This window comes from Gymnoscopelus microlampas (assembly GCF_963454915.1).
Source record: "Gymnoscopelus microlampas genome assembly, chromosome: 21".
Lineage (NCBI taxonomy): Eukaryota > Metazoa > Chordata > Actinopteri > Myctophiformes > Myctophidae > Gymnoscopelus > Gymnoscopelus microlampas.
In genome coordinates, this window is record NC_139958.1 from 34,963,180 (window position 1) to 34,976,069 (window position 12,890).

At 40.3% G+C, this 12,890-nt stretch overlaps 2 protein-coding genes across 3 annotated transcripts; both read right to left on the reverse strand.

Moving 5' to 3' along the window:
• Positions 1-1,110: 1,110 nt before the first annotated feature.
• On the reverse strand, positions 1,111-5,632 carry LOC311037458 (uncharacterized protein). The gene is made up of 4 exons (XM_084046634.1): positions 5,311-5,632; positions 3,822-4,011; positions 3,372-3,443; positions 1,111-2,925 (listed from the first exon to the last, which is right to left on the reverse strand). The coding sequence occupies exons 1-4, from the start codon at positions 5,497-5,499 to the stop codon at positions 1,544-1,546; spliced, it is 1,833 nt and encodes a 610-aa protein (XP_083902760.1). The 5' UTR covers positions 5,500-5,632; the 3' UTR covers positions 1,111-1,543.
• Positions 5,633-6,846: 1,214 nt separating this feature from the next.
• Positions 6,847-11,917, reverse strand: LOC311037486 (uncharacterized protein). 2 transcript variants are annotated; one of them, XR_014599967.1, is made up of 4 exons: positions 11,544-11,917; positions 9,540-9,657; positions 7,630-9,123; positions 6,847-7,488 (listed from the first exon to the last, which is right to left on the reverse strand). XR_014599967.1 is itself a non-coding variant. In XM_084046661.1 (3 exons), the coding sequence occupies exons 1-3, from the start codon at positions 11,751-11,753 to the stop codon at positions 7,760-7,762; spliced, it is 1,692 nt and encodes a 563-aa protein (XP_083902787.1). In that variant the 5' UTR covers positions 11,754-11,917; the 3' UTR covers positions 6,847-7,759. The 2 variants fall into 2 exon arrangements, 1 of the variants encoding a protein (XP_083902787.1); XM_084046661.1 differs by having other exon boundaries at positions 6,847-9,123.
• Between the last annotated feature and the right edge of the window lie 973 nt (positions 11,918-12,890).

A 12,890-nucleotide genomic window follows, 5' to 3' on the forward strand; every position in this document is an offset into this window, starting at 1 on the left:
AATAATACAAAAACTAACTTAAAACTAAGATAGATACAGATTTTCACAGGGCCCACTTCATAAAATGCCCAGTACTCCTGTAATATGTCAAATCACTGAAGCCCAATACCACAAATAAAAGTTATGGTTTATCACAATTTTCATAGAACAAAATGCTCTTCCTTAAGACTAGACAAAAGCTAATACAGCTGGAATAGTTCCATGCTTTTTCCACCACTTTAAGTGGACATTTACATTCAGCTAATGAAACTGTTGATTTTTAAATACCCACATTATTAAAAATAATTTATAACAACAGCTTAAAGCTGCTAGAGCAGAGCCAATCCCCTGCATACAGATAATGATGCACTTTCCCAGTTGTGTTTTTATAGGGTTCAGGGCATGATTATTTTGTGAATTTTCCAAAAGGATTTCCACTGCCCATAACACAACAAGGCAACTGGAGCAGGGAAAACAAAACAAAAACAACCAAAAAACTAGAGTAAAAAAGTTGTGTAAGCAAGGAGAAGCACTACTTTTTAAGACTTTTTGCATACAGATGACAAAAATAGAGTTTCTTTCCTTCTTTCTTTTTTATTACTTTGTTAACAATCACATTAAATTAAAGCTAATCAGCAAAATAGACATCATGAAAGAATATATTTTGTTTTTCAATATTTAAGCCAGTGACAAAAGCACATTCATAATTGCCATCCTCCATCTCCATCACATAATGACTTATAAGGGCACTTCAGTGATCGTGACTTTACTTGCATCTACACAGGTATAAAATAATATTCATTTCTATGGCTGCACATGTTGTATACCAACGCTGTTGGGCGGAAATATTGTATCTCCAAATTTGATCTTTTTAGTTTTTTTTTGTTGGTGTAAATGAATGCTCTATTCTATACTTCGTATCACAGTGACACGAAAAAGTACAGGCCCAAAATAGGGACACCAGGTTGAAAATGGTTCAGTCTCTCTGTGGATTTTATAAATATTGAACTTATGAATTAATAACTACATTGGTTTTATTGGAACACAGGTTTCATTTAGTAGAAAAACAACTGTTTTGGACATACAAGGTTGCCAACAGTGACGTTATAATGTATAGACATCCATTTCATGTTAAGGAGCTCACAAACAGATATATTATAAGTCAAAGGAGCAGGTTATGTATTCATTTGGCTGCCTGTATTTGTATGATCTAATCAAGCACTTGTGCTGAATTGGAAGGAGCTACTGTACACACTTCCTGGGTATTTTATCATCAATGTTTGGGCCAGTATGGATACAAAATATCTCTGATGAATTCACTTTAATGGAATCACCAGTAAATACTGTAAACTCTGTACAGATCTGAAAGAGTAAAGCAGTGACCATCTGACATTCTGTCTTTGTCAGAAAATGTACTTTTCACAATAACCTGATCTCTCCAGTGTAGGTGGAGTGCATAACAAGCAATGGTAAAATCGGTATTCTTTATGTGAGCCATTAGGTGTACCATTATATCAATGCAAGATTTCATTTTCATGACTCTGTTGAGAGTGACATTTATACGCTATACTTCGTCTGACTGTGGAGGAACGTGAACCTTTTGGTGTTTCTTGAATTCACCAAGCTGGTGATATTTCTTACCACAAATGGGACACCGATACGGCCTCTCTCCTGTATGGAGAAGCCTGTGACCCCTCAGGCTGCTAGCCGCAGTGAACCTTCGACCGCAAATGTTGCAACCGTACAATTTCTCACCCGTGTGCGTCATGCGGTGTTTATTGAGATTGCTCGGGTTCCGGAACTGTTTGGCACACTGATCGCAGCTGTAGGGTTTGTCCCCCGTGTGTACGCTCATGTGAAATTTAAGTTTGGTCATGCTGCTGAGAGTTTTTCCACACACGTTACAAACCGGGCGTTGCCCTGGCTTCTGCCCGGTGTGGATTCTCAGATGGTTCTGAAGTGCACTCGCGTGAGCACACCTTTTGCCACAAGTCTCACAAACATAAGGCCTCTCCCCGGTGTGGGTAAGCATGTGGTGATTGAGAGCACTTTGATGACTACAGCCTTTGCCACATACGTCACAAGTAAACAGCTTCTGTCCCGTGTGCTTGCTCAGGTGGCTTTGCAAGACACTTGAATCGCTGCAGCCCAGTCCTAGCTCATCGCAGCAGTGGTCCTGCTGAATGTGAGTTACCCTGTGTGTGGACAGCGACGAGGAGGAGAGAAAACGTTCACCACACATTTCACAAACATAGTCTCTTTCTCCTGTATGGAGATTCTCGTGATCAGCCAGGCTTTGTCGACACTCAAAGGTCATGGGGCAAAGAGAACAGCGGAACGTCTTCTCCAACGCTGAACACTTATGCCGCTGAAATTCTAACTTCCCTGAAAACTCAGCCTCACAAAATGTGCACGTCTGAGTGCACAATTGGGTTTTCTTGCATTTGTGCTGATGCATGTGTCTGTTAAATGTACTTTTATAGGCAAACCCCGTCCCACATTCAGAGCATCTGAACAGTTTTTCTCCCGTGTGTTTCCGCGAATGTGCGACCAGCCCCTCTGGCCTGGCGAAACGTTTGCCACAGTGAGAACACAAGTGGGGTTTAGAGTGACTCAAAAAGTGTCTGTCAAAGAAACACTTTAGAGCAAAGGTTTTCTCACAACAAGGACACTTAATTAGCTCTATTTTCTTCTTGCTCTTTTCTGTGCTTGCAGTCAATTCTTGGCCAGTGAAGTCGGAGTCCATGACGTCCTCCTCGTCACTCAATTCTGAGGCGGGTTCTATCTGCGTGGCCTGAAGTTTATGTTTTTCAGTTGAAGGCTGTGAACCACTATCAACTTCTTCTTGTGTTTCTTCTACCTGTGGCTGTGTGACCTGAAGTTCCTGTTTATCCGTTGAAGGCTGGGGACCATCATCATCTTCTTGTGTGACATCAGGTACCTCACCTGTAAAAAATACAAATAGTCTGTCTGTTCAAAATGTTTAAATGAGAGCGCACTTTTCTAGATTTTATTTGTGCATGGTTGCCTGTACATCTGAAATAAACTTTAGTTTTAAATGTGAATAAGATTTGATGCAGTTTTCTAAGGAAGGTTGTCTGAGGAGGTTAGGAGGTACAACCCTCTATACACAACCAGATGGCAATAAATGAATGGAGAGATAGCACACACTTAGTAGACAGTGTATGTCACCAGAAGCTGAGGTTAATGTATAGTAACAGCAAAGATGTATGGTAAAATCATCATTTCAGCACGATGTACAGTGGGGTGGGTCTAATGTTCAGAACCCAGAGTGGAGCGCTGGAGCCTCAGCAAAACACTTTCTTAGGTTCTGGAAGCCGAAGTGGAAAACAGTGTTGCGTCATTTGTAGTATGGTGCAGCCTTAACTCACCTTGGTTGCCGTCTTTTTTGGTTCTTTTTACTTCCTTTTTCTTTCCCTTCCGACAAGAGCCCTTGACAAGTTCTGTAAAGAAACCACAACAAAATGTGACTTTATTCTCTCTCTTAAAGTGAACACAATGACACAACTCCATTCCTAACATAATAGACCTGTTACCTTACAGCATTGTTTGATGTTTATTCGCTAGTTATGTTGCACTATCTTCTTGACAATTTACCCTGTTGTTGGTTCATGCCTTTTACTCTGATCTTTCCCTTTGTAAGTCGCTCTGAGTATCTGCTAAATACCTAAATTGGGTTGTTAGCCTACAGTCCCAACCTTAACCTCAGTAAAACAAATACAAGAATACAAGAACCGCTGGGAGCGAGCGGTCCGCGAAAGAAATGGGGGCGAGTGTGTTTTTGTTTTGGGGCGAGCCTTCCGGTTACCTACAGTACTTACGTTTTTTGTCTCCATCCGTTGCTCCCGCTCTTTGCTTGACCATCTTTCTTGAGGTCTTCTTGTATTTGACGCCACCTCTTTTCTTTGGAGCAGGACGAGACACATCTTCGGACATGGATACTTTCAACAGCAGTGCCATTTTCTCCACCGCGCCTTTGGTCCATGTTTCCATCAGCGATGCAAATTGACTCTGTAAAGTTATTGTTAGAAAAAAATACATGTTATGTCACATAAGACAAGTCTCCTTATGCCAAATGTACAATCAAATCATCATCATAATACAATAAGTAATAAAACAAATGACCAAGATCAGTTTCTCTATGGAAATACATATTGTTGCTAATATTGCTGAAGATGAAATAGGTGTAGTGTGCATTTGTCCCATATCGATACCTACAAGCAATTATATCTGCTCTTCAGTCCTGTGGCTGAACATGCACAAGTCAACAAGCAGCATGGATGGATTCAACCTCAGTACTTGTGTCAAAGTATAGATACTCCTTGTCAAATATTACTCAATTACAAGTGATAGCAGCTCAGTCAACCTCATACTTGAGTTAAGTCCAGTGCATCTTCTTTTTAATATCAATGTATATTCAAATGTCCAACTAAATTTAAATATTTTGTAAAAAAATTCAAAAATATCAATAATAGTGAGAATACAGATCTACAACGCTATTTTGTGTATGCTATTTGCACTATATTTGAAATAGGCCTTCCTAGAAATCTAATGGAGTCAAAAGTTCAATATTTGTCATTGAAATGTAGTGGAGTGAAAGTATCTAAAATAATACAAATACTCAAGTAAAGTACAGATACTCAAAAGACATCTTGTGAACAACTAATATTAAAACCATGTCTTGAAATAGTTGGTTGGTGTAGTAGAAGTAATTTCTAGCATTGTTAAGTGTAATATTGAGTGTTTGGCTTGATATCACAAAATGAGGTTCTGTCTGAACAGAGATTATGTCAATGAATGTATACTGTAACCTGAACATTTAATGAATTGCATTTTTAGAAAGAAAATGTTTATAAAAGAGTTTTTTTTTTAAAAGCCACACAAACTCCAAAATCTCTGTTTACTGCTCAACATAAGAGTAAATGACCAACAATGCTTGGAATACAATTGAATTGTACTTAAATTCAATTACTGTGCAGAATCACAACAAGTTGTCTCTCAAGACAAGACACTTTACATATAGAGCAGAGACCTGATCATCAGCACTGACATGGGCCAGATGACATGCTTCATAGCAGTCAGTAGTGGTTCTCAAAGTGGGGTCCGGGTGGGGACCCCCAGCCCAGCCCCAGGGGCCTTGAGGGGGTTCCAGGGGGTTGGAATAACCATTAAAGTTTTGCAGCTTAATACAGGTCTGCAGCTTAATACAATTTGAGAATGACTGCTTTAGAGACAAATTGGCTTTTCAATAAAATACAGTTACCATAACAAAAGTGTTCTGAATGGCATCTTTACGTGTATGAACTCTACCGTCATGTCTTTAAGCTGTTGAGTTCCCTCTTGCAGAGACAGGTCCTTCTCCTCTTCCTCTAAACATGTGGTCATGATGGTCATGGTTGAACATTGATCCAGGAGTCTCCTCATTTCCATCACAGCTGCTTCTACCAGCGCCTCCATAACAGCACACATCTGCCTCTGGAAAGTCTCGTGGCTAAACATGTTTTGTTTAAACGTAACATTAAATGTTAGTAAATCATACAAGATCCTCAAATATATATTAGCGTTGTGTTCGTAATCGGTGTGAATGACAGAAACACGTCCAAAACGAGGACACTGTTGCTGTTAAGTTGTGACTAATAATAATGTTAATGTTGTTACTCCTCTTTGGTGTTGCCACCTTGTGTGAGAGAAATAAGCAACCAGGTGACCAGGTCTATGAAAACGAGCCCAAAAGAAGCGACTTAAAGCCACACATGAGTACTTTTAAAGCTATTATGCGTTGCTGGCTATTTGAAAATAGAAGATCTGCAAGCTACGAGCTTAGAACTGCTATTTTTAAAATAAGGAGGAAAAGGGACACATTTTGAATATTTCTTTGAAACTTTTCCCTGGCATTATAATATTTTCAGATGGGGGTCCGTGGACAAATACATATTCATTTGGGGGTCATTTGGAAACAAGGCCAAATAGTTCTAAACTTTAGAAACAAGCCCAAAAACCGCAACTCGCAACTAACTAATATTTACAAGCGCAAAGTCCAAGCCCAAAGTCGCTTATAATAAGCGGACGTGGCAACCATGCTCTTCTTCTCAAGGGTTGGCGGGTTAATGTTGTTGTGGGTCCATATTCTTCTTCACATCACAATTAAGGAAGACCAGATGTGTATCAGGCGCATTGATGCCCTCCACAGGAATGGCATGGTATAACTCAATCTACAGGGTAATCAGACTTCATATTGTGGAAAGTGCACTCTAGGTGGTGAAGCAGAAGCTACTGCTTTTAGGAAACAATCTTCTGTGGGCAGAAAACTGTTCCAAAAGTAATGTCCTGGTGACTAGACAAGCCTTTCAGAAATACGTTGTTTATGTGGAACACAATTAAATAACCACTTGACCTCTTTCATCGCCAACAGCTTGTGTGAGGGTGTGTGTGCACACGCACGTAATAATAATACCTGGAATTTATATAGCACTTTTCTGGGTATTCAAGTTGCTTTACATATGTGTGTGGGGGCCAGGGGGAGAGAAAAAAGTGAACAATTTTATTAGGGAAAACCCCCCTGCTCGACAAGCAAATGAGATAAGTAATAAAAGCAATAAAACACCAAAAACAAGAGTTGAGATCAACGTAAACTCGGAAAAGCAATTCTGAACAGGTGGGTTTTCAGGGCGGTTTTGAAGGAAGGGAGTAAGGGGGCGTCTCTGATTTGTTCAGAGAGTGCATTCCACTTTTCTGTATCTACTAGGGACAAAATGCAGAAACAGAAACAACTCTTCTCAGATGTTATATATGAATCGTATTAAACATGAACATGTAGTAGGACCTGATTATATACTGTACAACCAATGTACAGGTCCAAAATCTGGGTAAAAGAATCTTACCGTGCTGTGATATGTCAGACCTTTATTAGTCAATATCATCAATGGACATTTATTTATAACATTCTAATTATTATAGCAATCTAGTTACAGTACATCTTTGTTTTCAAACAGAGGACTATGCAATCAGACGCAACACAGTCAAATCCAGTGTTATTTTATCCATTTGTAACTATGCAAGTGTACAAATGTAACCAAATGGACCAGTAAGGGTCCATTAACTGAAACAATCATATACAATTAAAGCTAATCAGCAAAATAGACATCATGAAACAATCTGTTTTGGTAAAGTTATTCGATTTTTTATGCTAGTGACAAAAGCATGTTCAGAATTGCCATCATCCATCACATTACTTATAAGGGCACTTCTGTGATTGTGACTTTATACTTGTATCTCCCTGTGTTTGAGCCGGTGTGGGCACAAAATGGGAAATATCTCTGGTGGATGAATTTAAATGGAATCACCACCAAATGCTTTAAACTCTGTACAGATCAGAGAGAGTAAAGGTTGTAACACCAGGAGCGTGACACATACATGAGTAAAATAAAGTAAAAATAAATAATTTAATATTTTGCCTATTATAGTTGATGCCTCATTCAGACAGGTTGACTTTATTGGTAGTAAAAATGTGTTTTCTTTTGGGGTGAATTAACAGATCCCTTAAAGCAGGTAGACCATTTACCATTGTACCAAATGTACATTTTTGAAAATGTACACAAATAACCTCTCCAGTGTAGGTGGAGTGCCAACAAGCAGTGGTAAAATATGTATTCTTTATGTCATCCATCATGTGTACTATTAAATCTATGCCAGATCTCATTTTCATGACGCTGTTGTACAGCCTAATGAGGGTGAAATGTAACATTTATATCCTATGCATCTATACTTTGTCTGACTGTGGAGGGAGGTGAACCTTTTGGTGTTTCTTGAATTCACCAGGCTGGTGATATTTCTTACCACAAATGAGACAGTGATACGGCCATTCTCCTGTATGGAGAAAACTGTGACCCTTCAGGCCGTTAGCCGCGGTGAACCTTCGACCGCAAATGTTGCAGCCGAACAATTTCTCACCCGTGTGCGTCCTGCGGTGTGTTTTGAGATTGCTCGGGTTCCTGAACTTTTTGCCACACACGTCGCAACTGTAGGGTTTGTCCCCCGTGTGTACGCTCATGTGATATTTAAGCGTCGTCATGCTTTTGAGGGTTTTGCCGCACACGTCACAAACCGGGCGTTGCCCTGGCTTCTGTCCGGTGTGGATTCTCATATGGTTCTGAAGTGCACTCGCGTGAGCACACCTTTTGCCACAAGTCCCACAAACATAAGGCCTCTCCCCGGTGTGGGTGAGCATGTGTTGATTGAGAGCACTTTGATGACTACAGCCCTTGCCGCATACATCACAAGTAAACAGCTTCTTTTCTGTGAGCTTGCTCAGGTGATCCTGCTGAAGATGAGTTACCCTGTGTGTGGACAACGATGAGGAGGAGAAGAAACTTTCACCACACATTTCACAAACATAATCTCTTTCTCCTGTATGGAGATTCTCGTGATCAGCCAGGCTCTGTCTACACTCAAAGGTCTTGGCGCAAAGAGAACAGCGGAACGTCTTCTCCAACGCTGAACACTTATGCCGCTGAAATTCAAATTTCCCCGAAAACTCAGCCTCACAAAATGTGCATGTCTGAGTGCACAATTGAGTTTTCTTGCATTGGTGCTGATGCATGTGTCTGTTAAATGTACTTTTATAGGCAAACCCCGTCCCACATTCAGAGCATCTGAACAGTTTTTCTCCGGTGTGTTTCCGTGCATGTGCGACCAGCCCCTCTGGCCTGGCGAAACTCTTGTCACACTGGGAACACGAGTGGGGTTTAGAGTGATACAAAAAGTGTCTGTCAAATAAACCCTTTAGGGCAAAGGTTCGTTCACAACCTTGATAGTGACACTTGATAAGCTCTTTCTTCTTTTTTTCTTTCTTCTTTTTTTTCTTCTTCTTCTTGCTCTTGTCTGCGTTTGCAGTTAATTCTTGGGTTGTGCAAGTCAAGTCAGTGTCCAAGTCAGCGACATCCTTGTCGTTCAATTCTGAGACGGGTTGTGTGGCCCGAAGTTCCTCTTTTTCAGTTGGAGTCACGGAAGCAGCAGCATCTTCTTGTTTTTCTCCTTCAGGCCACACAGGTATTACAAACACAAAATGACGAGGCGGAGAATCATCATCTTCTTCTTCTTCTCGCGTGACATCAGGACCCTCACCTGTAAAGAAACAAACAAACAAAAAAGCGTTTAACCACGTTAACTAATTTTTCATACCACAATTTTTTTTGGCGACCCCACACTTTATTTTCAAAGTTGAAATAAAGAATATCTTAAAATAAAAGCATACATTGCTGGCCTTATATATGAATATGAAAAATGAAATTACAACAGTGAGTCGTGCTGATTTGTAGGCCTATCTTATCAATGAAATGAAATGAAGAGTGGAAGAGTTTCTGTACACATTTGTAAACTGAAGCATATTTAGCTAAAATATGTTGCCAGAACCACTGGAGTTTCTCAATCCACCTCTCAATTTTATGTAGGAAACAAAAAAAGGGAGATATTAGTCGCGACCCAAAAAACATGGGTGCTGACCCAGTGTTTGGGAAACGGTGTTAGACAACAGCACTTACGGTTGTTGCCGTCTCCATCCATTGTTCCCTCATCTCCAGACATAGATACTTTCAACAGCCGTGTCATTTTCTCCACCGCACCTTTGGTCAATGTTTCCATGAGGGATGCAAATTGTCTCTGAAAAGTTATTGTTAGAAAAAACATATTATACAACCAGATAGAATGAGAAGTCTTTGTGCACCAAATTAGTACAATCAATGGGCATCATGAAATAAGTAATAAACAAATAATCCAAGGCAGTGAATACATTTTTGTGGAAATAAATGTTGCTAATATCACCAAAAAGAGAAAAGAGGCCTAGGGTGCATTTGCCCCAAATCGATACACAAGCAATAATATCTGCTCTGCTCTTCAGTCTCATGGCTGAACATGCATTCATGTGGCAAGAAAAGTCAACAAGGAATGATAAATGAGCCGTGGTGTCGAGGTCTGTGGTCAGTTCACATCTCAATGTGTCCAATCAAACATTTCAAAAGGTAAATAGATAATCCTGGAAATTAAGTGAACAAACCTGCTACATATTCACCCATTAATACCTGAGGCGATTCTTAAAAATGTTTTTTAAATCCTAACAGTTTTTTGGAAAAAATAGCAGATCTACAAGCTCTACAAGGCACTCGGTGCTGTGCTATGAGCTTGTATATCTGCTATTTTTGAATAGACAAAGAAATCTAAAGTGACACAGATGCGTTCCAGGTCTTAATGGGTTAAAAGCATGTTGATAATAAAAAATACATTAAAAATACTTTAAGAGCCACTCAAACTCCAAAAGCTCATCTCTGTGTACTGCTGCGTTTGTATTGGCCAATGCGGTGTCTGTGTTTGTTCACTCTAAAGGTCACAATTCCATAAGCAGCCTACGTTTTACATTTTACATTTTACTTATTTAAAGTAATAGTTCACCCAAACAATGAAAACACAGATAATGTTTTAAAGTCCACACCACACACAAGGAGTTTGCCTAAAAACTCTCCCCCACAGGTTTACACTTCAACACAGAAGTCTACCAGTATGTCACTCCTGGGTGATTGCAAACATGAATGAATGTTTTTGAAAATAACGACTAGTTAATTAATACGTGCAGCCATAGTGTGATCCTTTGGCCTCGACTTAGATTATGCAGCAAAAGCTGCATGGAGTCATTGGTCATTATTTGTGCTCTAAAACCTGGTCACCACATTGATTTCAGTTGTTTCAAGCCGATATGAAGCTTATCTTTGCTGGCAAACTCCTTGTGTGTGGAGTGGACAAAGACACTTCATCAGTGTTTTGACTGCCATGATGGTGAATAGATATGACAGAATTTACATTTCCAGGTAGAATATTCATTTTTACATGAATTGTGACTTTTCGTACTGTACAACAGATTGTGCTCATGGGTGGTTAGTTACTGATATGGGGAAAGGGGGTTACATCTGGGCCAAATGACAGAGAGGCTTTAAACATATTTCCAAAGTATAACTCCAGAAAGGGGCAATGATTGTATTGTATTATTAAGTCTATATAAGTCTACTCTAGAGATATAACTTGCTTATATTTCATAATTAGCACGCTCCATGACACCCTCCATCCTGCCATGACATAATATGTAATGATGTATTCAGAAGAAATCTTAATTAATGTCTGGTCTGAACCAGACCCGTAGAGAGGGAGAGTTGCGTCACTAGCATAGACTCCCATTGTAAGAATGGAATGCGGAAATTCTCTTTCTCAATGAAGAAGTTCCAATGTTTAGTTTAGTTTAGCTAGTGGACTCTGATTGGTCCGTAGAAAAGTGTCATGGCCGCCCGCATTCTTAACAAACTTTACATGTTCCTGCTATTAAAGTGACGTTTCATTAAGTTTTAATATACTATTAAACTAAGGTAAACATGTAATCATACAATATCAAAAATAAAGTCTATTTGCAAATCTCACCACGTTTGTGTGTGTGTGTGTGTGTGTGTGTGTGTGTGTGTGTGTGTGTGTGTGTGTGTGTGTGTGTGTGTGTGTGTGTGTGTTACCTCTACAGTCATCTCTTGAGTTCCCTCTAGCAGAGTCATGTCCTTCTCCTCTTCTCTGCTCTTCCCACGCGTGTTGAGGAGAGCTGAACATGAAGAGCATTTTGAACACTTATCCAGGATCAGGAGTCTCCTCATCTCCATCACAGCTGCTTCTACCAGCGCCTCCATAACAGCACACATCTGCCTCTGGAAAGTCTCGTGGCTAAACATGTTTTGTTTCAGATTTTAACGTAACATTAAATGTTAGTAAATCATACAAGATACTCAAATATATTTTAGCGTTGTGTTTGCTATCGGTGGGAATGACAGAAATACGTTCAAAACGAGGACATTGTTGCTGTTAAGTTGTTGACTCGGTTAATGTTGTTGTTGAACTAGAGATGTGTGTTCCGCTTGCAACAATGAACTAGGGCACTTCCGGAAAAGATCAGTTCAGTTGCAAATGCGAGTTTTGTGATTGGCTGGAGAGAGACTGTTGACCGTTCTGGAGGGCGGGCTCTCCCCATTATACCTCTATGGCTCTCCCTCAGAAACAGGCAGCTTTCCTGATTGGACTGGAGAACGTGAGGAGGGCGGGACTGTGTCTGTGAGGGTGGGCAGCGATATATATAGAGAGTTACGTCACTAGAATAGACTCCCATTGTAAGAATGGAATGCGGAAGTTGTAAGAATGGAATGCGGAGTTTTCATTATATCTCAATGAGGAAGTTCCAATGTTTGGAACTACATGCCGCCTTGCTGCATCTAGCCGCAAAGCGGGCTGTTATGGGCTGTAGTTCTACTTCGCTACTCACCGAAACAAAGGCTGTTTTGTGTTGTTGAAAGTCTATTCTCCAGGGTGCGGTGGGAAGCCTTTCAGCACCCCAACTTCTCTGTATAATACACGTTTTGGGCAGAAAATAAAATATGTCCGCCAGATGGAAATTATTGTATTACTCCACTGCACCCTCTACAGATCATGGCCAATGGTAATTTATATTGTCCAGATCTGTAGAGGGCGCAGTGGAGTAAATACAATAATTTCCATCTGGTGGATCTCACTAAGGCTCTGGACCACTGGGCTACTTCCATAGAGTTAGTTAGGCTACTTGCCTACTTCACATACATCATGACACTTTTGCTTCAGCCTGTTTCCTCCTGCCTCAGAGGGCCAGAGCTATGATGCAGCAAACCTGAACACTCCTCGTGTCATCTGCAATAGAGACAAGAAAAGTTCCACTTAGGCCTACACCAAACCTGCTAAGGTTTATAACCAGTAAGACTCCCTAATCGGGAGATAAGCGACCGTAGGTCACATGTATACAGAAGAGGGCTGTAACGGCGATTGGTTCCTAGTTGTGTGGGCAA

Excerpts from the sequence above, each read along its gene's own strand:
- LOC311037458 (XM_084046634.1), bottom strand. The coding sequence starts at position 5,499 with ATGTTTAGCCACGAGACTTTCCAGAGGCAGATGTGTGCTGTTATGGAG. Across the intron at positions 4,012-5,310 it reads AACAGCTTAAAGACATGACG|AGTCAATTTGCATCGCTGAT; the intron begins GTAGAGTTCATA and ends ATAACTTTACAG. Across the intron at positions 2,926-3,371 it reads CAAAAAAGACGGCAACCAAG|GTGAGGTACCTGATGTCACA; the intron begins GTGAGTTAAGGC and ends TATTTTTTACAG.
- LOC311037486 (XM_084046661.1), bottom strand. The coding sequence starts at position 11,753 with ATGTTTAGCCACGAGACTTTCCAGAGGCAGATGTGTGCTGTTATGGAG. Across the intron at positions 9,658-11,543 it reads CTCAAGAGATGACTGTAGAG|AGACAATTTGCATCCCTCAT; the intron begins GTAACACACACA and ends ATAACTTTTCAG. Across the intron at positions 9,124-9,539 it reads GGATGGAGACGGCAACAACC|GTGAGGGTCCTGATGTCACG; the intron begins GTAAGTGCTGTT and ends GTTTCTTTACAG.